Source organism: Eucyclogobius newberryi, unplaced genomic scaffold (assembly GCF_026437365.1).
Source record: "Eucyclogobius newberryi isolate DKJ021-1_F unplaced genomic scaffold, fEucNew1.0.hap1 SCAF_2, whole genome shotgun sequence".
Classification (NCBI taxonomy): domain Eukaryota; kingdom Metazoa; phylum Chordata; class Actinopteri; order Gobiiformes; family Gobiidae; genus Eucyclogobius; species Eucyclogobius newberryi.
The window spans coordinates 22,810,350-22,836,048 of NW_027315834.1; the positions used below are offsets into that span (position 1 = coordinate 22,810,350).

Below are 25,699 nucleotides of genomic sequence, written 5' to 3' on the forward strand. Positions count from 1 at the left end.
TATACAATTTCTAATATATTCATCAAAAATCAATATTGCACGAAAACAACACATTGATAATGACGTCCAGTTATCTATCAACTTGAAATGGTGACTATTTTCAGGTTGATGCCGAAAATAAATCCCTGAATGTTATATCACCGAGAGTTGCGATTATAAATACTTTAAATACAAGAGATTAGAGCTGAGAAGGACGGTCTAAACACAGGGGCTAAGAAAGTCTAATGTTTCATTGTGTCCAATGTGTCATCTGTTTGTGGCTGACAGCTGACGACATGTTACCCTGCTTTGAGCTACACAACGGCTTGTGTATATCTGACTTACCCGCCAAGACTTCAATAACGCAAAAGTAAGTGTCCAGAGACAAGAAAATGGGACAAATAAGACAAAAAGCAAAATTGCCTGTCAGCCTCATAGGAATTGTGCACTTTTCTGACTGGCTGTTTTGGAGTTACAGTCCTCTTAAGCTTATCCACTGTGTGGAAACGACACAAAAACAGCACTCTGCATGCTATTGTTGCATGTGACTGTGGAGGATGAATGTGTAGGCCTGTGTTTAGCTATGGAGGTGATAAAGCATAGCCTGTAAGAGAGTTGGAATGTTAATGCGGGAGAAAAATATTTTGCCTATAAATACTTTCCGGTATTATTATCTTGGTAATGTTTATGCTGTAAAGCCAACTGAGCTCAGTGATGGAGAAGAGACATGGAAAAGAGACATGGCTGCTTGTCTTTGTCAGAGACAAAGACAAGCAGCCATGTTGATAATGATTGGTGTCATTGTGTTGTTTTAATATAAGGTTACTGGGCACATTGTGTGTCTTCTTCCACCAACAGATCGCTCAGTCTGGCAGAAAAAGATCAATACCACTAACGTATGCTTTGATCTACATAACCCTCACTAAGGAGCATGACATATTAAGACCCAAAATAAACATTTGGCATTTATGTACAGTGTTTTAGTATTCAGTACTTTTGAAAAGTAAACCCAAACATTCTCCATTAATTTTGAGAGACATAATTGAGTATTGACCTTTGAACTGGAACACCTAAGACTTGAGTACATGTATTTATACAAACGCAGCTAGTTATTGATTTAATTTCTTAGAATTGTTCTTATTTTATCATATTTTCTAATAAAAAATATACCACAATATGATCCCGTTCTTGCAAGAGTTGATAACATTTTCAACCCATTCCTTTCCCTTTTAATAACATTGCTGGCTTTATTGCATTCAACCTAACACCATTTTTCAACTGTGCTTGAGAATTTCTATCCTTTTTAGTATATCCATCATACACTCTAAAATCCAATACGGCTTCTGGAGTGTGATGTGTGGACAGTGTTCCGCGACTGAAGAGGAGTGAAGATGAATGGCGCTACCTGCTGTGTGTCTCTACTGCTTCTCTAAGCCCTGAATAGTTCCACTGGCGCTGGGGGACTTAATTGCCACCGACTCATTGATCTGAGGGAACATGGCGGTGACTCCAGCCATAGAAAAGAAATAAAGATACTAGGGTGTGCCAGTATAGAGAAGAAAGATGGAGGGTATAAAGGGAGCTGGAAAAACACAATTACACCGTACACCGGCTAATGCACTGAGGCTTTGAACACTATCCAGGACAGTCAAGGGTGTTTTTTAGGGAGGCTTTGGCTGTGTCGTCACATTACAGGAGAGCAAAGAAATTACAAAATGTCTGGTCACTCATTTTTAAAGAATTTGGTTGTGTAATAGTGAGGACAACCACACTCACTACATTACATTTCAATGTATAGATCATTTACATTACAACTCGAACAGGTCAGACTACACATTATATTTAAAATGTTACTTTAAAAAATGCTATTTCCCCAGTTTGACATTTGAAGGCTCTGTCCCAATACTCACACTGCACACTTGACTGAAGTGTGCATTTACTGAAAGTGTCTAAGTGAACAAGGGGGAGGTAAACATGATATACAAACACGATATCAAGGCCGTTTTCTTTATCAGGCACTATTTGAGTGGCTAGAGGACCCATGGCAGGACCCCTCTTTCAGATCAATGCATAGCTCGCACAGTGCAGTACAGCAGCGGCTGAGCTTGATGTACATGTTTTGGTACATGCTTTGTGGCACATGTGTCCGTAGAGTGAGATAACTTGTTAGGAGTCATAGTCTTGATATTTCACTAGTGCTTCCTGGGCTTACTAGTTTATTCAAATATGTATGTTGCACAAGAGCAATGAAGAAACATTCACCAGAGGTAACACTGCATTACTTCTTATCTGAAAGTCTACAACAGTGGATTTCAATGTTTCACTCTAAAAAAAAACACCTTAAAAATATTTAGCCGTCCGAGTACTGCTAGAGCTACCAGGTCAATAACCGGACTATATTTGATCCAAACTGCTGAACCAGGTCCAAAATAAGACATTATTACAGAAGTTCTAAAGGACGGGGAGCCCATGTACCAGAAGCAAGCTTGTCGTACCATAGTACCGTAGTTTGAGAATGACTGTTCAAGTCCTGTATTGCACTATTCTATGTAGAGAATGACCCATGACAAGACTTGTCAAAACACACTATGTATCTAAAGAAGAAAAAAGTTACAAAAGAAGCGGTAACCTTAGCGTGGCAATCAATAGGTTCTTTTTTATTTATGCTGAAAATTGTAATATGGATATAAAGTTTTTAAATTGCATACAGTGCTCCAGAACACTATACAAGACTTCTTACTCTTCTTTACAATCTGGAGAGGCCCTTATTTTCCTCATACAGACGCTGGCAGCCTGTCAAATCTCCAACTTCCAGATTACAGTCATTATGCTCCCTTGCACTTATACACACGCCTTTGTTTTGAAATGACCATATGCATGTGCAGGTGTTTCATTCCATATAACTTGTCTCCCTATAATCACATGACCTACATATACAGTATGGATTTAGCAAGAGTAATTATATACACTGTATATGTGTAGAATGTGCTGCTGAGTTTAGCTGAGTTTTGAACAATATAAGTGACAGAGTGACAAAAGAATAGGACTTTGTCTTGCCTTTTCCCCGTGTGGCAGCAGCGAGTGTATCTTTAATAAGGCAGCATGTGAAATCACAGCAGCTTCAGGCAGAAAGGACAACTTCCAGGCAGAACAGACACACGGGTCTCATTGTGTGCATATGTCCCGCACCAGCGCTTCTCGCAAAAACTGAAGATTGCAGAAAATATGACAACCCTAAAGCCTCACAAGTACAACGTGCATATCCAAGTAGTTCAGGGACAAAATAAATATTGCAATTTAACAATGGAATAGTATTGGCTTGAGGGGCATTTAGTTTGATGTTGTTTTGTTTTTTGTTTTTTTTATTTTTGTTTTATTCATTCAAAGTAAATATGCAGTATGTTTGGATTACAGTGTGATCTTGGTGTACTATAAGGAAGCTGTCAACATCTTACTTAAAAGAGAATTATAGTTTCATTATGATAGTAAATTTATTCAAAATAGACACTTATATAGAAATTATAATTAAGTTCATGGTCAGAATGATTGTGAAGTGCAGAACCTATTAGTAAGAAACATTTATACATTGATAGGTGGTGGAACAATTACAGTTTTGATAGCGGTAAAAAATACTGTGTTGGAGGAATCGAGTATGAGCTGTTCATGCAGTCGGTTTCACTGTCACTGTCACAATATTATAGTTGTATGTTAATCCAATCAAACAAATATTTCCCTCTGAAAAGTCTGATTCATAGAAGGTAGATGTTTTTGCTGTGACATGTGACTGAGCAGGGCTGACTACTGTAATCATGAGAGGAGAATATATTTTGACTTGTTTGGCTTGGCTCAGGTGTGCTTTTGTTGAAATGGAGGCAGAGTCTTTTGTGTTCTCATGACAGCAGGATGAGTGAAGGATGGGTGCGCCGATTGTACTTAAGTACCAGGATATGCCATTATTGAGATTAACCACGAATGGCCAATAGTATATTGGTCCAAATACTATAACACGTCTAAGTATTTCTCTGTCTTATCAGTCCAAGATGGGGTCTATTCATTCAGATACGGCCACATCCTGGAGCGTTATTTGAAGTGATACCATAACACCTCCACTGCACTCTCACTGTCTGACCTCAAGCATCTGCAGGAGAGGTGACAAGAGCAAGAGATAAGTCACAAAAACAAGGGAATGATCCATAACATGCTCATCTTTATATTCATCCTGCTTTTGCCCAAAGCATTTTTTTTAAAGAACATAAGCCTTCTCCAGCTGGCTTTATGTGCTTAAGTGAGACTATTTGCATCTTTGTTTTTTTCTGTATGTTTTTTGTATAGGAACAAGCTCCAATCATATATTGGGCAACTTAATTGCATTACCTATTACATTGATGGGAATTTCCCAATAAATTGTAAATGTAAAATAAGAGGTCCTTGTCTATGCTAAAAGGATGTGTTAGGGACCAGGGTGCTTTCACACTTGTATTGCTTTATCTAGACCCTTTGGTCCAAATGTAAATACTTGAAGGAATAATGGATGGTCAAGAGAAAAAAAAAGAGATGGTCTCATTTTGGACCATAGTCTGGTTCTGTGTAAAAACAATAGTAAAAGCTTTTCTTTTTTAACCAAATCTAGGAAATGACACAGGTTTGAGCAAACAAGAGGAGGACAAAGAGAGACAGACCCCAAAGGGCATAAGAATATACATTAAATGCACATTATGAGTAAAGCAAAACTAAGTAAAATGTTCACTTTATTGTCTTTGTAAGTCCCCGTGGTAGCTGAATATGTATTTTTTTTTGTGTTTGAAGTGCCCGTCGTCGCCCCCTGCTGTCTTAGGGCAGAAAACCAGCCGTGCAACATTTGCCGACACCGATCCGAAGACAACCCCACTGACCTTGGCTCTTTCTTTTATATTTGGCAAAGTTAAATGTTTTTGTATGTGATTATACTGTTTTATTACAATATAATAATATATAAAAAATAAAGAAAGAAAGAAATAGAAATATGTGAAGAAAAAAAAAAAGAAAAACGCTATTGCGTCTATTTTCTGACTATGTATTTTCACAAGGGAGCGGAACTAAGTAACTTTGGCAAAAGAGCTCCCCCTGTAGGTCACTTGTTTATTTGTTTATTTATTTGATCATTGCAGTACATGTTAATGAATATACATGAAATACATGCTGTAAACACGCCATGGGCTAATTTCCATCCATCACTCACACTCATACACCAGCATACTGGGGAAACCGGAGCACTCGGAAGAAATCTACGCAGACATGGGGAGAACATGCAAATTCCACACAGAAAGACCCAGCGCCACCTGGGAATCGATCCCAGGACCTTACTGCTGTGACGCAAGAACTAAACTCTGCCTCTCATATCTGATCACGTGACAACACATAGATTAATAAGAAAGTCAAGTTCACATTGCCAAAGATTTAAAAAAAAAGCCAGGGTTTTTCAGCCAAATTGTCTGCGACAGCAGGGGGCAATGATGGACACTTCAAACGCTCCAGAAATAAATATTTAATCATCAAAGGGACTTACAAAGACGTTCAGTAAAGGGAAAATGTTACTTAGTTATATTTAAAATAACTTTTTAAAGAAAGTGATGTGCCAGTATGGTTAATAATTGCTATTTGGAATATTTGGACTTAATGTTTCAAATGAATTGGCCTCAGTCTGATGTAAAACGATAGAAAACATTGTCCACATTATTCTCTACATTCTCTAGTCATGTGCCCATGTTATGATGACAGTAAAGGCATCTTCACTGAAAGTCAGGTGGTTCTAATAGACTCGGTGTGAAACCAAAAGTCCAGGAATCAAATGATAATCGAAAAATTAAATTCATGACAACCGTATTTATCCTTCAAAACTATTTGAATTTGATTCTTTATAACCACTGTTTGCATCTGTGGGGTAAAGTCTTGGAGGTTCAGCAGTCTTCACGTGCTGCTAGAGACATTTTAATTGCATGAATGAATGTTGGCAGATGGGCCGCTCTGAATGATGGGTTAAATGACAGCCTCAAGAGCGTCTGTCGTCACAGGACCTCAGACTGGAGGTGGGTCTGCCATCTGGGCATGGGGCAGGCCTTTCCTGTTCTATTCACCACGACATGCTTTTTAGTAACCTTCTAATAGGGATTTGAAATGAGAAAAATATAGTACACATTTTCTGTCCTATTTTTGTTCTATTACTGTGCATGATTTATCACATCTTGGTAGCAACATGTTGTAGGTCTGTGCTGCCGCATCACAGCCCAACACGCATCTTCTATTCAGTGTCTGTATTTGTGAAAGGGCTGTGTGAAAGCCTCTTTGTGTGCCTAATCCAAGAGGGGCTCTGTGATCTCATGACCAAAGCCTTACAGTGCACAGATCCCTGTGCTTCCTTTAATACCATATGACAGTGTATTTCTGCCTGCTGTGTACGTTCTCTGTGTGTTTGCACTTTTGAAGTTTGGAATGAAAAAAATCTCCAATTATTAATAACATATTCTAGTTACTTTTAAGTGTTGGCCAGCAAAACATTGCTCGAGGACTTTATCTTTTTTCAAATATTAAGAGTTTAAGGGCACGGCAGAGGCTAAGCTACTATGTGGTAACTGATGTCCCAGAAGACCACATGTAAAACTGAATTACTTGGAACCAAGTAACCATTGGGCGGTCTCGGTTGAGTTTCATGGAGGGACGGAGGACCTCAATCTCTAACAGTTTATTTGTTTTTTGTTTTTTAAGATAAGATAAGATAAACCTTTAATATCCACACAAGGGGAAATTTCGTTTACATACTCTGGTTTCTTTGTTACTTTAAATCTCAAATTGTGTTACCATTATTTTTGTTCTTTTGTTATTTTATTGAGTGAGCTAAAATTTGAACCATTGTTCAGAACATTCTCGATGTTTAGGTATATGCCATACTGTGGAATAATATAGCTAAAGGAAGAATATTTCTTGAGGAGACTCCTCCAGGCCAAGTGCGAGTCAGGTTTGTGGATAGGTAAGCCCACTCAATAGCGCACTTGTTTGTGCAATAAAGCACTCCAAAAAAAAGTTGATTATATCCTCATCATATAAACTTTCACATGGTTCTTCTTAAATTCTCAATAACTTGAGGATTCAACCCAAATACTTCGCCATTTATGTTAAATGTTATTTTGAGTGTCAGTGTTTTTGAGTATGAATCTCCTCAATCTTCCTTTTGCCTGTGCAGAGCTGGGGAAGAAAGGCTTAGTCCACTCAGCTCCTTTGGCTTGGAATACACTGCAGAAAAATTGGAAAGTGACTGAGGTCTTGTCCTTAAATGCCTTTTAAAACCAGGCAGAAAACATGAGACACTTCCTCAATAATGTGTCATTGTTTCCTATAACCTTGTCCATATCATTATTTTTATGTAACTATGTGTACTTTGCTTCCTCTTGGCCAGGACGCCATTGGAAACAAGGTTTTTAATCTCAATTGGACTCTCCTGGTTTATAACGGTTAAAAAAAAAAAAAAAAGGTGACGAGATAAGATTCTGCTAAATAAAAGGGAGGACTCCTGCGGCGAGTAAATGGCTTAGTGTTAGTAAAAACCTGAAAGTTAGGGCACCATGACACCAATACAGAAACCTTGATTGATGAAAATAAGGCCCTGTCTTCCATCTTTTCGTGGATGCACCAGTGGTTCTAATATAAAATTCACCTTTACAGTTTTTATTGCAAAACTTAAGCACGTACTCCTTCTGTGGAAACAATTTATTTCAAGTTATATCATTTTAAAAATACGTTTCAACCGTCAAGTAAAAAAAATATCATGCAAATATATTCAAGATGTTATTGTCATTGTGCTAGAATTTAGCTTGTTTAGCGGTGTATAAATCAGAATAAAAAGTGTAGGGATTTAGCTAAATAGACCAATTCAAGATTAAAAGTAAGGAAGCAAAGTTGGACTGAATCTATTATAGCCGTTTGGAGAATCAACAAAAGTTTAAAGTGTAATTGTGGAAGCTAACAAAAAGAGAATTGCATTTAGAGATATTGATTGAAACGTTAATGCTCCAATGATTAATGAAATTGAGTGCCGCTCAAAAGAGAAAGTGTTTCTAAGGAAGAACTGAAACAGACCTGGAGTAAACTCTGAGCAACAACGAATCATGAGTGAAATGTTTGCTCAATTTTGGTATAATGCAAAACTAAATAATGTTTGCAAAGCATCCAGCTTACAAACACACACAATCCAAAGATTTAGCCAAAATAATATGGACACAAAATAAATCATTTTTGTATAAATAAACATGCATATGACACATTTACATATAGGAAAACCATTTACATCAACACTCTCAAATTACCACAATTCAGGATAATGCTCTAGTCAAGTTATGAGGCTTGCGACACAGGAGGAACCTGTGGACCCAAGGAAAGCAATGCCAGGATCCTGAATATGCTGACATTAATGCAGTAGTTTTGTGTGATCACCAGCAACAACTAAACACAGAGCTGTATGAGAGACATACCAGGGCTAGTGTTCATTGGAGGTTCAAGTGGCTTGCTAAAACAACAACCTGTTAGCACTAAAAACGCTTCACAGTTAATGGACGACACTGTTGACCACTCAACTCACTTACATTGCCCACAATAGTTTGCCTTGCCACCAGACATAACGCCTTTACAAGGCAAATGCACAGCACCTAACTACATCTGAGAGAGATTAAACACCTTGCACCTGCAAATTCAAATGCTTTATTTAAGACTTCCACTTTAGACTTATTGATTATGTATGTATATGTTTGTGAAGATGCTGTGTGTAGTTGTTGTGCCTTTTGACCAGGACACTCTTGTGTTTATCCTGGTTGTCACCAACAATGACCCTATATACGGTGTATGACAATGACACTGTCACATGGGCACATTCATCAATAGCCAAAGTGGGGGAAGAGAGACAAAGGATAGGACTACATGAATAAAGTAACTGTATCAACAAAGTAACTGAAAGTACTTCAAAGGGACATTGCAACTCAATTCAGATGCCAGTTCATGTTTTTATAAAGAATACCAGCAGCCCAAGTCAAAGCCTTGAACTCAAAATGACACTCATTTTCATCAAAATGAATGGTTTCTGCCTTTTTAATACAAGGCAAAATGTAGACGTGTGATGGGCCATCTGGAAAACTGGGTTAGCTTCTTTGGGACGGCATTAAACCATTTGATAACCTACATTACATGCAGACACGTCCCGTCAGCTCTGCGACCCAGGTGTCTAATAGATTTGATGGTGACAGTGGAATTGCCTTGGCCTACTTTTATACTCTTATTATGGGCCCCGTTGGGACAGATTATTCAGCAGCGTGTTGGTTTTTCACAGTGATACGCACAGCATGTTTCGTTTTACTCCTTTTTTCTGGTCACTGTGTCAACTTGCTTATTATCCTGCTCAAATAAGAAATGAGAGGCAACTTGTGGCATGACTTTAGGGGGAACTCTGGTTGTGCTAAAACCTGCACTGATACATCACTGATACATCATTGAAGTGATGTATCATGACACACAGATACAGGTACAAACACCAAGCAAGTTAAAGTCAATTAAATGTGATTTAAGCTTTAAAAATTATTCCAATATACTGAAGTTAATGTTTTTTTCTCACTCTGCCAATTCATGTTGTAGCTATTTTCATATAGTTCTGCACGAATGTCTTCCTGACAAAACCCTTTCTATTCCATTTCAACAGTATTACAGTGGGTGAATCTTATTCAAGACGTCACAACGTGTGTCACAGCAAATGCATGTGAGCACCTGTATTTGTAATATAGATTAGTCCGGCTGGATCCAAGAATACAGCTACAGGGAACATGAATCCATTTTCAATTTGTGCCTTGAAACTAATCGATGATGGGATGCCAAGACAAGTTCAAACACACAATGTGCTTTGCCGTTTCAGAGAGTGGGCTCATTCACATTCACTCAGTTAAATTCTGGCCTCTCCATATTCCTGCCATGTTCCAGTGGTGCTCTGCCTGAAGATCGAAGGGCTGTGCTCTGTAATGGCCTCAGGTCAACACAAAGATGTACATATCTCTTTCTCCACTGGGAACATGCCACATGGGTAACAAGCATTTCTAGCTACTCCACAGTGGTAAGGCAAAGATCAGGTAAACAGAATAATCTTCACCTATTAAAGTGTGTTTTAAGTTCAAACTAATGTGATTTGTATTGTAAGGCTATATGTATGACTTCATGTTCATGCACAAGTGTTTGCTGATGCTATCTCCACCCCTGTACGCACGGCCACGACCTTCATCTGCACCAACAGTGCGCTCCCACAGAAATAGATTTCAAGCTCCATTTACTCCAGTTTGATCCTGGGCAAAGAGGTATTTAGGTTTCAACATATCTCTCCACATAAATGTAACTGGTTTTCTCATCTAAAAAACTGCATTTGGGGTGATATCGCATCCATAGAAAGTTCAAAATAGATATGATCCTTGTGTAGTTCCATTTATATTCCTGTGGTCATGATAATGCCAGTTTTGGGTTGAGAAGATAAACTGCAGATAGCACAATGTGTCATTACTGGTCAGTGTATATCTACAATTCTAATTCATACATTTATTCTGTTTGAGGACGAATGGCGGCAGCTTGTTAAATTCTATTGGTTGTTTTCAGATTCTAGAATGTGATGATGTCATACTATCAGACTTGGGCAAGACACAGATTTTCCATTGTCAAAGTACAATGATAACGTTGTATTTGACTTTATATCCACCAACTTATACTCCGGAGCGACTTAAAGCCCGGAAAATATGATATTTCATAAAACAATAGTGTAACAGATGCAGAGATTTACTTCAGCAACATTCAAGAAATTATACTTTTCAGAGACACTTGCACGAGTAAAGGTTTACGGTTCTCTTTCAAAAGGGAACAGCATCAAATACTTTGAACTATTGCACTGTATCTTCCAATACAATTTATTTTTGCATCTATTCTTTGAAAATACCAGAATCTGTGCACTATTTAATGCTTTGTTTGTCCGACGACATGAACTCAAATCCTTGTCACCAAGTACTCATGTAGTAGTTCCAAATATTTCTTTACTCTTACTTGAGTAATTATTTGGGCCTCTACTTTTACTTCCGTCTCATATGTCAGTGAAATGATTCATGAGAAATATGAATAAGAACCACCAGTTGTTTACATCTACTGATAATGCCATGAATGATTGTGTACGTCACTTACCAAGCCAGTGTTCTCCAGTGATCCTCCCAAAGCCTTCCCTGTAGGACTCCCAGCCTCTGAAGAAGTTGACCGAGCCGTCCTCCCTGTGCTGGATCACCTGGAGAGGCAGCACACAGGTCAAAGGTTTCATCGGCTTCATTTGTGTGAGTATCATCATCCTCCTCATCCTCCTCTTCCTCCTCCGCTTGCCCATGACTCACTGTATCTCCCTCTACAAATCCCACTGCTGGTTTGCTGATGTGCTCATCTCCAGCAAAACTAAATGAACTCATAAATGCTTGCTCTTTCACAAATGAATAATGCAAACACTTTTCCCCACTAAAAAGGCAATTTGTCGGAAGCTAATAAAAGGAATCCATTAAATCTTGACTGACTTTGAATCAAATCATTGCACAATCTGCATACTTAATTGAAATTCCAGAAGAATGGGAAATATATTCACAGTACAATAATCCTAAATGCAGACAAAGAGATTAAATGCAGGCCTTTTCTTTTTGGTGGGAATTGAGGGAGCATAATAAAGCATTGATGTAGGAATATTAAGTGAGGAGCCACAACATTTTCAATGATAGAAACAGAGAATACGGTGTATTAAAAAAAAAACAGAGGAGTCATCTCTTTAGATAGGTTTAGGAATTGAATTTCTGGATGAGCAATGGGATCATATTTGTAGTGTTTTTACAAAAAATGTTAAGCAACAGAATAATGGAACAAGATTATAAATGTGTGCATAAAGTGTACTTGTGTATCCCAGTATGTCTTCTAAATGCACTATATGTCAAACTCATAGGCTCTTACATTCAAATTCTTTGAGAATGTAAAAAAAATATGGAAATTTTGGAACTCAATACTTGACTTTACTGCAAAAATCATCAACAGGCCCTTTAATAATCCTCTATAAGTGTATGATTTGGAAATTGACTCACTTCTACAAAATCATTTGGGGATAATATAATATTTAGCTAAAGAATGTATACTCTTCAATTGGAACAAAGATAATCCTCCAACATTTGCCAAGTTTGAGCAATTTCTGTATCATATTTCACATTTAGAATACCATACGTATGCACAAAAAAATAGGATCGACCAATATGACAATCTGTTCAGATGCCTCAATGAACTCTGACACACTAATGTAAAATAGGTCTACATAACTGAATTTACCATAACAATAAATTAAACACCTCTAAACCATCTATATCAATAATTTAAAAAATGAATAAATGTATATATATATACATACATATATATATATATATATATATATATATATATATATATATATAAAACGAAATTTCCCCATGTGTGGACAATAAAGGATTAGCTTATCTTAAAAGTTAATAGATAGATTAAAAAAAAGAAAAGAAACTGGGAATATTTGCAAAAAGCTCATCTATTTTGATACACTTCCTCATAGTCAAACGGATCTGTATTAATTCTCAGCATTAAACATGTCTGAAAATGCTGACTATGTTCAGCTCAAGATGAATCAAAAATGGGAAGCATATTTGTGAGGGGAAATGGACTTGCAGTATAAAGTCTCCTCTCTATTATGGAAATGAGCGTTTTGGTCATCATTCTTAATCTCCAAATGCCCCATCAGAGGCCAGATGGCGCCTGTCATAGTGGCTCTTATGAGATGCCACCCCAAAATGTCTCCAGACTCAACAGTTTCAATTCCATAACCATTCTCATTACAAAATCCAGCATCATGATCATGGTCATGTTATCTTCAAGTCTATACAACTTTTCCTCATCTTGTCCTTAAATGAAGATTTTGTCACAGATGTGACCATCCAACCTTTTCAATCTCAACTCTGACTTTATTGCTCCATGGTCTTACAAAATTGCCAGTGTGTAATGCTGGACATATATAAGGTCGAAGCACCTTGTAACAAATGAAACAAAGGGGATTTGAAACCACTGCTCCGAGAGCCCTTTACAAGCTTTGCTCTTTGTTCTGCCAGACACTTAGATCACGTCGCCTTGTCTAAAAATAATCACATACTATGTACATGAAACATTACCTTAATCTCATTTCATGTCTACTGGACTTCTTTCTGCCAATTTGCTATTCATTTTGCAACTTTAAAGGTACCGGCAACAAAGCCAATATGTTTATATCCTTTCCAGTGAAGGAATGTTTACTTATAACACATCAAGCTCAAGAAACAGATCAGCCCATTAACCAGGAGAAAGTATGTGACTAGTGCTGTATATCTCTAGAGAAGAAAAATCCACGCTCTCTGTGACCTTTGAGGTCAGCCAACAGAGGCAGGAGGGCCAGAGCAGAGTTAACTCTAATCTGAAGTGAACTGCCACAGCTAATCTGTCAGAACTCTGAGGAGCTTCATCCAAGCACAGAGCATGAGTGCAGCAGGTGCACAGAGGAGCAGAGTGAGGCACACGTCCTCTGTCACGCTGTCTGTGGCGCACACAGGCTTCAGGTGGCTATTCAACTGAGAGAAAGACTCCTTCTACTTCTGCCAACACTAACACTGCATTTTAGGGACAAGCCCAGCTGTAAAAATGTGTTTAATGTCACAAAGGAAAACACACAATAAAATCTAAACTAAGCAAAGAAAACGGCAAATGATTGAAGTGCAATGTGGATTTAAAGATGTCACCAATGTATAACAAGGAGTATACAAATGTCTTGGTAAAATGATGGTTGTGACACACATGAAATAAAGGTGGCAGCATGCATTAGTTTCAGGAAAATATAAATACAGATTTTGCATTCTGTGGACCTCTGTTTAATCAATAAGACAAATGACCTTCTCTGGCAGTGGCTGTCACTGGTCACAGACCTAAACAGTAAAGTGCAGCTTGACAGATCCTGACCTTGACAGCAAAAGTTTGATGTTGTGTCTGCCCTGTGGCCACGCAGCCGAAGAAAGGATTTTCCAGGACATAATGTAGAAGCCCTGTCCGCCTGACTCTGTTTGTGTGCGCGCATGCAGGCCATGAGTTGGTGAGCTAGGTGACAAAGACAATTGTATTGGCCTAATTTGCAGCAGCAATCCAGACTAATATCATCAGATATGATTTATTAACAAATTATTTACTATTATTTTATTATTAGTTCTGGTGGAGCTAAAATTATATTAGATTAAGTTTCCTTAGGGCATAGGACAAAATATAAGGCTTTAGATATATCTATCACCAGTGTGAATTTTAAAAATTATATATATAAATAAAAAACAACCTCTTCATATATATACATATATATATATACATATATATATATACATATACATATATATATATACATATATATATATATATAGAGAGAGAGAGAGAGAGAGAGAGAGAGAGAGAGAGAGAGAGAGAGAGAGAGAGAGAGAGAGAGAGAGAGAGAGAGAGAGAGAGAGAGACAGAGAGAGCTCTTGTGAGCTATTCCTGGTAAGCGATTGTCCGATTTACAGCAATAGCAATGGAAGAAGCAATTATGAATTGGCTGTTCATATGGAGAGCAAAAGCACTTCTGTGTGGTTAAAAATAAAGCTTGATTTGTGTATTGAAAAAAGATGATGTGCTGTCTACATCAGCTTTATTTATGAAGCTGCCCCTTTTGGCCTTGTATATGCTCGTAAGATCATTCTGTAATCCAATGTGATACAGCAAATTAAAGATCTATTGTATATTGACACATACACTGTGAAATCCTACATTATTTACCCCACCATGTTGTACACCTGCCGACATAAAAAAAAAAACCACAGCTTCACTGTGGTCGGATACTGTTAAACTGTCATGAAGTATTTCAGAAAGAATGCCAGCTTCTGTGCCGTAAACCATAATCAGACATTTAGTTTGATTTATTTACAGACAGAAAGCATCAGAAGGATTTGCAAGAATGTGAAATTATCTTTGCTGTTTTGTGAAATGTATGTTTGTTGGCTCTAAATGAAAAGTGAATGAGGCAATAAACTTATGTGCAGATGTCCCAGTAACTAAACACTAACAAAATTACCGTAGTTTCAAAATAAATGTGGATAACGAGACCTTTACATTTGTTTTGTAAAACAAAATTTGTTTTGTAAAACAAAATAAGATACAGACATTTTGACAGAACAGCCAGGATTTATTTGTGTCATTTAGATGAGAATTACTATGATATGGCAAGGCAAGTTTATTTTTACACAAGACAATTCAAAGTGCTTTACACAACAGGGAAAAATGCATTGAAATCACAAAGACATGCCAGAAATCACAATACTTTCATTTTTATTCATTCATTTGAACAATTTTGCTGGCATGACTCATGCGTGCTTTGTAATCCACCAGATGGAAAACCAAATCCATTGGACCACACTGGCAGACACTCCGGACACTCTTTCCCATATGCAATGTGTATTTTATAGACCAGTGCAATTACAAAATATCAGGTTCCTTATTCCCAATATTATAGCCAGAAATGCAACAGGATTCTTGATGTCCCTGGGGGGTGAACCCTTAGACCCATCATAAATTGGTTATAGACTATATTATTAAGCCCACAACTGCGCAAACGGTGGATTTCAGAGACTACTCAACCATTTCAATAGTCGCCCCACCCTCTATATTTTCAACAAATTGCAAAAATACTAATTGCATTAATATTCAATCTGGCCAAGCATATCCTACACCAGTAGCAGTTCAAACATGTCACAGTGATGTCCTGTCCCCCTGTAAATCTGTATTAGCAGCTTTACTCTGCAGGTGGAATCGTTTAGGGCCAGAGCAGCACAAGTGTCACAAACCAACATGAGGAGATGCACAATAGCATCATGGCATCATGAGCTGATGTATAAAGCCACAAGAATGTCTGTGTTTTTCTCAAGTTTGGAGGTGGGAAAGGAGTGAAGGCATTGGATTTAGAATCAACACGCTAAAGGTGTGACAGTGGCTCACACAGTAGATCAGTTTATCTTTTTTTTCACACCTTCATGTGTTACTTAGCTTGTTCGCCATGTCTAATTCATTATTTTTTTTAATGCAGTGTTAGTTGAACAAATTTACCAGCACTTATGCATTATCTATTCATGGCTTTCAGCTTCACGTTCATGGGTGCTATTTTAAGTACTTTTGTCCATTCAAAAGATTTATATTTTTTCCACATCTGACTTCAAAAGGGTAATTAGGCCCGGGCCCCAGCAGGGCGGAGGGCCTATTGTTCCCGCAACGCTGCCGAAGGCAACTGTCTGGTACCCCGTCGCCCCTGGCAAGTACAGTGAACTAGCCCATGCCGAAGGCATGGATCATGCATACTTACTCCTGCTATGACAGAAATAGTCAACAATTAGTGAATGGGCGTAGCCCATTCACTAATTGTTGACAACAGCAGCGCGAAGCGCTGCATTCCTCCAAAAACCCTCCTGGCATCGTCCCGTACGCGAGAGTCCATGCCGCAGGCATGGGCCATGCTTGTATCTGCTCAAATCAATGGAAGTCTATGGGGAGTGGGCGGGGCATCCCGACGGAATAGGGAGTGACGAGCGCGTAAGCGCTCGTAATGATGATTCCACCCCATGGCGGCATCGGGAAGGCTTAGAGCTTTCAAACGATGTATCATTTGTTGTTATAGTGGAAACGGCTATATTGTTTTTCCTAAAAATATTATTAGGCCCGAGCGCCACAAGCTGGCGAGAGGCCTATTAATCTCGTAAGGCCGTGCGAAGCACGGCTGCGAAAGTGCGCACGTAGTGCGCACGAAATCGAGCGCGAAGCGCTCGCCCACTTCCAAACACTCACTAACGCACTCCTCCACTCATGCACGCCCCGTGCATACTAATTAGTTGTAGGAAAATGGAACATTACCGTTGTAAACGGGCGAAGCCCGTGCAAAAGTTCGCACTAAACGAGCACTTTACATTGGGATGACGACCGCGAAGCGGTCGTCATCCCCATATAAAGCACTCATTTGCGCTAAGTAGCTCACGAATACGTTCCCCATCTCTTGCATGTTCCGTGCATATAAGCATGTAATGCAAAAATTGAACATTATTACTGTATAGAGGGCCAAAAACACAAAGTGGGCGGAGCCCACTCAAAATTATCGAAAGTACCCGTCAGTGACCAGGGACCCACACCATGAGGTAGGAAAGCGCGAGCGCTTTCCGAAAATGTATAGTTTATGATATTTGAAAAATGGGAAACATTGTTTTCGCATCGGAATATTATTCTTTCTTTCTTTCTTTCTTTCTTTCTTCTTCTCGGGACCAACCCCCCTATTTTTCACCCAGTGAACATTGACGAAAAGTCACAAAAATTTGCACACCTCTAAAAATCGTGCCTCTCTACATTCTGGCTATTTCCCTTTTCTAAAATAAAAAAAATTGGCGCGTCAGCGCCACCAAATGTACCAAAAATGCATTGAGAGATGTGAAATGACCCAAAAAAAATCTGATCGTAGAATCATGAAATTTGGCGCAGAGGTAGATGGTGACAAGAGAAGTAAAAAATATTATTACGGCAATGCCGTCCGCCCAACCAAATGTCGGCCATATTGCTTCAAAAATGGCTAAACATGACTTCGGAGTTTTTCCAAACGTCGTACTTTTACGAACTCCTCCCAGGGCGTTGGCCCTAAAAAGCTGAAATTTGGTGAAAATGCTACTGAGGAGTGGGACATCAAAAGTTATCCAAATTACATTGATACCTCTCACGGTCTCTGAGCGGCGAAGCCGCAAACTGTAGCTAGAATTTCAGAAATCTCCCATATTTAAAATTTCTGCCGTTTGCGCAGATAAAGTCCGAATTGCGTCAAATTAGAATCAGTTGTTAAACTCTTTGCCCTAAACCTACTTGAAGTGAAATAAATTCATTTGGCGCCACAGCGCCCCCTACAGATTTTATATGGAGGTTAAATGTTTAGTTTTGCGAAATTATATGAAATTTGACACACAACTCAATTTTAGCATCCCCATCAAAAAAGTCAATGACTCATGTCATAATTGTTATGGCGTTGCCGTAACGATGACCGAAACCTTTCATGTTTACACTTTAGACTTTCACAAACTCCTCCCAGGGCGTCAGCCCTATTAACCTGAAATTTGGTGAGACTCATCTTCAAGACCATCAAAAGTTATCCACATTTTCATTCAAAGAGTCACGGTGTCTGTGCGGCAAAGCCGCACATTTTGCCAAGAATTCAAAATAAAATAGCTTTTTGATGGTAAAACAAAGGGGAGAAGATGTGACAGCGTCACAGATTCAGCAGTAGGCGTAATAAAAGGACAATTGGGGCTCCTCTTGCGGCGTGGCGGCGGCGTGGCGGCGGCGTGGCGGCGGCGTGGCGGCGGCGTGGCGGCGGCGTGGCGGCGGCGTGGCGAGGGCCGATCATTGCCGCTTGCGGCTATATTTAGGCCCGAGCCCCAGCAGGGCGGAGGGCCTATTGCTCCCGCAACGCTGCGAAGGCAACTGTCTGTACCCCGTCGCCCCTGGCAAGTACAGTGAACTAGCCCATGCCGAAGGCATGGATCATGCATACTTACTCCTGCTATGACAGAAATAGTCAACAATGAGTGAATGGGCATAGCCCATTCACTCAGCGCTGCATTCCGCATTCAGCGCTGCATTCCTCCAAAAACCCTCCTGGCATCGTCCTGTACGCGAGAGTCCATGCCACAGGCATGGGCCATGCTTGTATCTGCTCAAATCAATGGAAGTCTATGGGGAGTGGGCGGGGCATCCCGACGGAATAGGGAGTGACGAGCGCGTAAGCGCTCGTAACGATGATTCCACCCCATGGCGGCATCGGAAAGGCTTAGAGCTTTCAAACGATGTATCATTTGTTGTTATCGTGGAAACGGCTATATTGTTTTTGCTAAAAATATTATTATTAGGCCCGAGCGCCACAAGCTGGCGAGAGGCCTATTAGTCTCGTAAGGCCGTGCAAAGCACGGCTGCGAAAGTGCGCACGTAGTGCGCACGAAATCGAGCGCGAAGCGCTCGCCCACTTCCAAACACTCACTAACGCACTCCTTCACTCATGCACGCCCCGTGCATACTAATTAGTAGTAGGAAAATGGAACATTACCGTTGTAAACGGGCGAAGCCCGTGCAAAAGTGCGCACTAAACGAGCACTTTACATTGAGATATAAAGCACTCATTTGCGCCAAGTAGCTCACGAATACGTTCCCCATCTCTTGCATGTTCCGTGCATACAAACATGTAATGCAAAAATTTAACATTATTACTGTATAGAGGGCCAAAAACACAAAGTGGGCGGAGCCCACTCAAAATTAATGAAAGTACCCGTCAGTGACCAGGGACCCACACCATGAGGTAGGAAAGCGCGAGCGCTTTCCGAAAATGTATAGTTTATGATATTTGAAAAATGGGAAACATTGTTTTCGCATCGGAATGTTATTAGGCCCGAGCCCCAGCAGGGGGAGGGCCTATTGCTCCCGCAACGCTGCCGAAGGCAGCGTTGCAACTGTCTGACCAAACATGCGGGCGCAGCCCGCATGTTTGGTACCCCGTCGCCCCTGGCAAGTACAGTGAACTAGCCCATGCCGAAGGCATGGATCATGCATACTTACTCCTGCTATGACAGAAATAGTCAACAATTAGTGAATGGGTGTAGCCCATTCACTAATTGTTGACAACAGCAGCGCGAAGCGCTGCATTCCTCCAAAAACCCTCCTGGCATCGTCCCGTATGCGAGAATCCATGCCGCAGGCATGGGCCATGCTTGTATCTGCTCAAATCAATGGAAGTCTATGGGGAGTGGGCGGGGCATCCCGACGGAATAGGGAGTGACGAGCGCGTAAGCGCTCGTAATGATAATTCCACCCCATGGCGGCATCGGGAAGGCTTAGAGCTTTCAAACGATGTATCATTTGTTGTTATAGTAAAAACGGCTATATTTTTTTTGCTAAAAATATTATTATTAGGCCCGAGCCCCAGCAGGGGGAGGGCCTATTGCTCCCGCAACGCTGCCAAAGGCAGCGTTGCAACTGTCTGACCAAACATGCGGGCGCAGCCCGCATGTTTGGTACCCCGTCGCCCCTGGCAAGTACAGTGAACTAGCCCATGCCGAAGGCATGGATCATGCATACTTACTCCTGCAATGACAGAAATAGTCAACAATTAGTGAATGGGCGTAGCCCATTCACTAATTGTTGACAACAGCAGCGCGAAGCGCTGCATTCCTCCAAAAACCCTCCTGGCATCGTCCCGTATGCGAGAATCCATGCCGCAGGCATGGGCCATGCTTGTATCTGCTCAAATCAATGGAAGTCTATGGGGAGTGGGCGGGGCATCCCGACGGAATAGGGAGTGACGAGCGCGTAAGCGCTCGTAATGATAATTCCACCCCATGGCGGCATCGGGAAGGCTTAGAGCTTTCAAACGATGTATCATTTGTTGTTATAGTAAAAACGGCTATATTGTTTTTGCTAAAAATATTATTATTATTATTATTAGGCCCGAGCCCCAGCAGGGGGAGGGCCTATTGCTCCCGCAACGCTGCCGAAGGCAGCGTTGCAACTGTCTGACCAAACATGCGGGCACAGCCCGCATGTTTGGTACCCCGTCGCCCCTGGCAAGTACAGTGAACTAGCCCATGCCGAAGGCATGGATCATGCATACTTACTCCTGCTATGACAGAAATAGTCAACAATTAGTGAATGGGCGTAGCCCATTCACTAATTGTTGACAACAGCAGCGCGAAGCATTCCTCCAAAAACCCTCCTGGCATCGTCCCGTATGCGAGAATCCATGCCGCAGGCATGGGCCATGCTTGTATCTGCTCAAATCAATGGAAGTCTATGGGGAGTGGGCGGGGCATCCCGACGGAATAGGGAGTGACGAGCGCGTAAGCGCTCGTAATGATGATTCCACCCCATGGCGGCATGGGGAAGGCTTAGAGCTTTCAAACGATGTATCATTTGTTGTTATAGTAAAAACGGCTATATTGTTTTTGCTAAAAATATTATTATTATTATTATTATTATTATTTTTCTTGTTCTTCTTCAGCGCTTTGATCTCTAATTTGACCCCCTGAACATGCTCAAAAACTCACCAAACTTTGCCCAAAATTCAGAATCGGCGAAAAATTTTATTTTTTCTGGGCCATTTTTTTTTTCGTTAAAAAATGGCGCGACAGCGCCACCGACAAAAGTCAAAATACATTGCGCCTATGGGAGACGCCCCGAGGTCAACTTTGGCGTAAAGCTACGAAATTCGGGACACGCATTCCTCTCGTGAGGATAAACAAAAAAAATCATTGTGGCCACGCCCCCAAACTTACCCTATGGCCGCCATCTTCCTTTGAAAATGAAAACAAGCTGAGTTAGCCATTTTGTTTACGTCAAACTTTGACGAACTCCTCCTAGGGCGTTTTGCCCACCGACTTCAAAATCGGCGTACGTCCTCTGGACAAGTGGGGCATCTAAAGTTATTCAATTTTTTGATATACCTTTTACGGTCTGTGTGCGGCGCAGCCGCAAAGTTGGACAACTTATTTTGGAATATTGCAGGTCTAAAAATTGCTCCCATTTGATCAAAACCAGTCCGATTAGGACCAAATTTGAATCAGTTGTTAAACTTTCTAGTTTGGACCAGTTTATGATGACAAAATTGAAATGGCAGTGATAGCGCCCCCTACAGAGTGACCTTTAAATTAACATTGAAGGTCAAAAATTAGTTTTACCAAAATTGTCTAAACTTTACCCAAAATTCTATTTTGCCGTCCCGATCACAAAAGCCAATCACAAAAATGCCTAATTTTTTACGCCGTAGTCGTAGCGATGACAGAAACCTCCCATGTTATCCCTATGGGAAAACCACAAAATCTCTCAAATTACCACATTTTTATGTTTTACACTTTAACGAAGTCCTCCTAGTGCGTTTTGCCCACCAACCTCAAAATCGGTGTACGTCCTCTAGACAAGTGGTGTATCTAAAGTTATCCAAATTTTAAGGATAACTTTTACGGTCTTTGTGCGACGGAGCCGCAAACGTTTCCCAGAATTCTGACTATTTGGCCTTCAGAGTGGCCTATAAACAATAGAGTTTTTCCAAATGACATGATATTTTGAACAAAATTCTAATTTGCCATCCTGATCATAAAAGTATGAGAGCCAAAGTCATATTTTGTACGGCGTAACCGTAGCGTTGACAGAAACATCCCATGTTATCCTTATGGGAAAATCGTAGAATCGCTCAAATCACCACATTTTTACGCTTCACACTTTAACAAACTCCTCCTAGGGCGATTGTCCGATCAAGCTCATATTTGGGGGAAATCATCTACACAAGCGGGCCATCCAAAGGTATCCATATTTTGATTCTAAGTGCTACGGTCTCTGTGTGGCGGACCCGCAAATATATGTCAGAAATGGGAAAACAGCGAAATCTCTAAAATGACCACATTTTCACGCTTCACACTTTAACAAACTCCTCCTAGGCCGATTGCCCGATCAAGCTCATATTTGGGGAAATCATCTACACAAATGGGGCATCAAAAGTTATCCATATTTTGATTTTAAGTGGTACGGTCTCTGTGCCGTGGAGCTGCAAATATATTGTCACAAATGGGAAAAACACCAAATCCTTGAAATGTTCACATTTACGCTTCACACTTTAATGAAGTCCTCTGTGGGCAATAGCTCGATCAAGCTCATATTTGGGAAAAATAATCTACACAAGCGGAGCATCAAAAGTTATCCATATTTTTATTCCAAGTGTCACGGTCTCTGTGCGCTGGAGCTGCACATTTGACCGACATTTGTGTTCATTTGCACTGGTTAAGCACAGCATTGTACATGTCCAATGTGTCGCTGTCTTAGTTCTTAGACAATTGCGTTAGCGCCATCTCTGTAAAATGCAGAGAGCAGAGTCGGAAGGCCGGCGGCCCGCGAGGGCCGTTGGATGCCGCTTGCGGCTTTAATTTTTCTTGTTCTTCTTCAGCGCTTTGATCTCTAATTTGACCCCCTGAACATGCTCAAAAACTCACCAAACTTTGCCCAAAATTCAGAATCGGTGAAAAATTTTATTTTTTCTGGGCCATTTTTTTTTTCGTTAAAAAATGGCGCGACAGCGCCACCGACAAAAGTCAAAATACATTGCGCCTATGGGAGACGCCCCGAGGTCAACTTTGGCGTAAAGCTACGAAATTCGGGACACGCATTCCTCTCGTGAGGATAAACAAAAAAAAACATTGTGGCCACGCCCCCAAACTTACCCTATGGCCGCCATCTTCCTTTGAAAATGAAAACAAGCTGAGTTAGCCATTTTGTTTAAGTCAAACTTTGACGAACTCCTCCTAGGGCGTTTTGCCCACCGACTTCAAAATCGGCGTACGTCCTCTGGACAAGTGGGGCATCTAAAGTTATTCAATTTTTTGAGATACCTTTTACGGTCTGTGTGCGGCGCAGCCGCAAAGTTGGACAACTTATTTTGGAATATTGCAGGTCTAAAAATTGCTCCCATTTGATCAAAACCAGTCCGATTAGGACCAAATTTGAATCAGTTGTTAAACTTTCTAGTTTGGACCAGTTTAGGCTGACAAAATTGAAATGGCAGTGATAGCGCCCCCTACAGAGTGACCTTTAAATTAACATTGAAGGTCAAAAATTAGTTTTACCAAAATTGTCTAAACTTTACCCAAAATTCTATTTTGCCGTCCCGATCACAAAAGCCAATCACAAAAATGCCTAAATTTTTACGCCGTAGTCGTAGCGATGACAGAAACCTCCCATGTTATCCCTATGGGAAAACCACAAAATCTCTCAAATTACCACATTTTTATGTTTTACACTTTAACGAAGTCCTCCTAGTGCGTTTCGCCCACCAACCTCAAAATCGGTGTACGTCCTCTAGACAAGTGGTGTATCTAAAGTTATCCAAATTTTAAGGATAACTTTTACGGTCTTTGTGCGACGGAGCCGCAAACGTTTCCCAGAATTCTGACTATTTGGCCTTCAGAGTGGCCTATAAACAATAGAGTTTTTCCAAATGACATGATATTTTGAACAAAATTCTAATTTGCCATCCTGATCATAAAAGTATGAGAGCCAAAGTCATATTTTGTACGGCGTAACCGTAGCGTTGACAGAAACATCCCATGTTATCCTTATGGGAAAATCGTAGAATCGCTCAAATCACCACATTTTTACGCTTCACACTTTAATGAACTCCTCCTAGGGCGATTGTCCGATCAAGTTCATATTTGGAGAATATCATCTACACAAGCGGGGCATCAAAACTTACCCATATTTTGATTCTAAGTGCTACGGTCTCTGTGTGGCGGACCCGCAAATATATGTCAGAAATGGGAAAACAGCGAAATCTCTAAAATCACCACATTTTTACGCTTCACACTTTAACGAACTCCTCCTAGGGCGATTGCCCGATCAAGCTCATATTTGGGGAAAATCATCTACACAAACGGGGCATCAAAAGTTATCCATATTTTGATTTTAAGTGGTACGGTCTCTGTGCCGTGGAGCTGCAAATATACTGTCACAAATGGGAAAAACACCAAATCCTTGAAATGTTCACATTTACGCTTCACACTTTAACAAACTCCTCCGTGGGCAATAGCTCGATCAAGCTTTACTTTGGGAAAAATCATCTACACAAGCGGGGCATCAAAAGGTATCCATATTTTTATTCCAAGTGCTACGGTCTCTGTGCGGCGGCGCAGCAAATTTGACTGACACTTGTGTTCATTTGCACTGGATTGGCCATGTCCAATGTGTCGCCGTCTGTCAAGTTCTTTTTTTATTCAACACACAATAAGGGCGCCATCTTTATCAAGTCGAAAGCGCAGAGTCGGAAGGCCGGCGGCCCGCGAGGGCCGTTGGATGCCGCTTGCGGCTTTAATTTTTCTTGTTCTTCTTCAGCGCTTTGATCTCTAATTTGACCCCCTGAACATGCTCAAAAACTCACCAAACTTTGCCCAAAATTCAGAATCGGTGAAAAATTTTATTTTTTCTGGGCCATTTTTTTTTTCGTTAAAAAATGGCGCGACAGCGCCACCGACAAAAGTCAAAATACATTGCGCCTATGGGAGACGCCCCGAGGTCAACTTTGGCGTAAAGCTACGAAATTCGGGACACGCATTCCTCTCGTGAGGATAAACAAAAAAAAACATTGTGGCCACGCCCCCAAACTTACCCTATGGCCGCCATCTTCCTTTGAAAATGAAAACAAGCTGAGTTAGCCATTTTGTTTACGTCAAACTTTGACGAACTCCTCCTAGGGCGTTTTGCCCACCGACTTCAAAATCGGCGGACGTCCTCTGGACAAGTGGGGCATCTAAAGTTATTCAATTTTTTGAGATACCTTTTACGGTCTGTGTGCGGCGCAGCCGCAAAGTTGGACAACTTATTTTGGAATATTGCAGGTCTAAAAATTGCTCCCATTTGATCAAAACCAGTCCGATTAGGACCAAATTTGAATCAGTTGTTAAACTTTCTAGTTTGGACCAGTTTAGGCTGACAAAATTGAAATGGCAGTGATAGCGCCCCCTACAGAGTGACCTTTAAATTAACATTGAAG

The 25,699-nt window shown here is 40.5% G+C and overlaps 1 protein-coding gene across 2 annotated transcripts in view; it reads right to left on the reverse strand.

The window, feature by feature from the left end:
• Positions 1–25,699, reverse strand: part of fibcd1b (fibrinogen C domain containing 1b) — a 143,195-nt gene that overhangs the window by 35,952 nt on the left and 81,544 nt on the right. For both annotated transcript variants that reach the window (XM_072454577.1, XM_072454576.1), the window contains one exon: positions 11,203–11,299. In XM_072454577.1, coding sequence (XP_072310678.1) covers positions 11,203–11,299 — 97 coding nt within the window. The remainder of the gene's footprint in view (positions 1–11,202; positions 11,300–25,699) is intronic.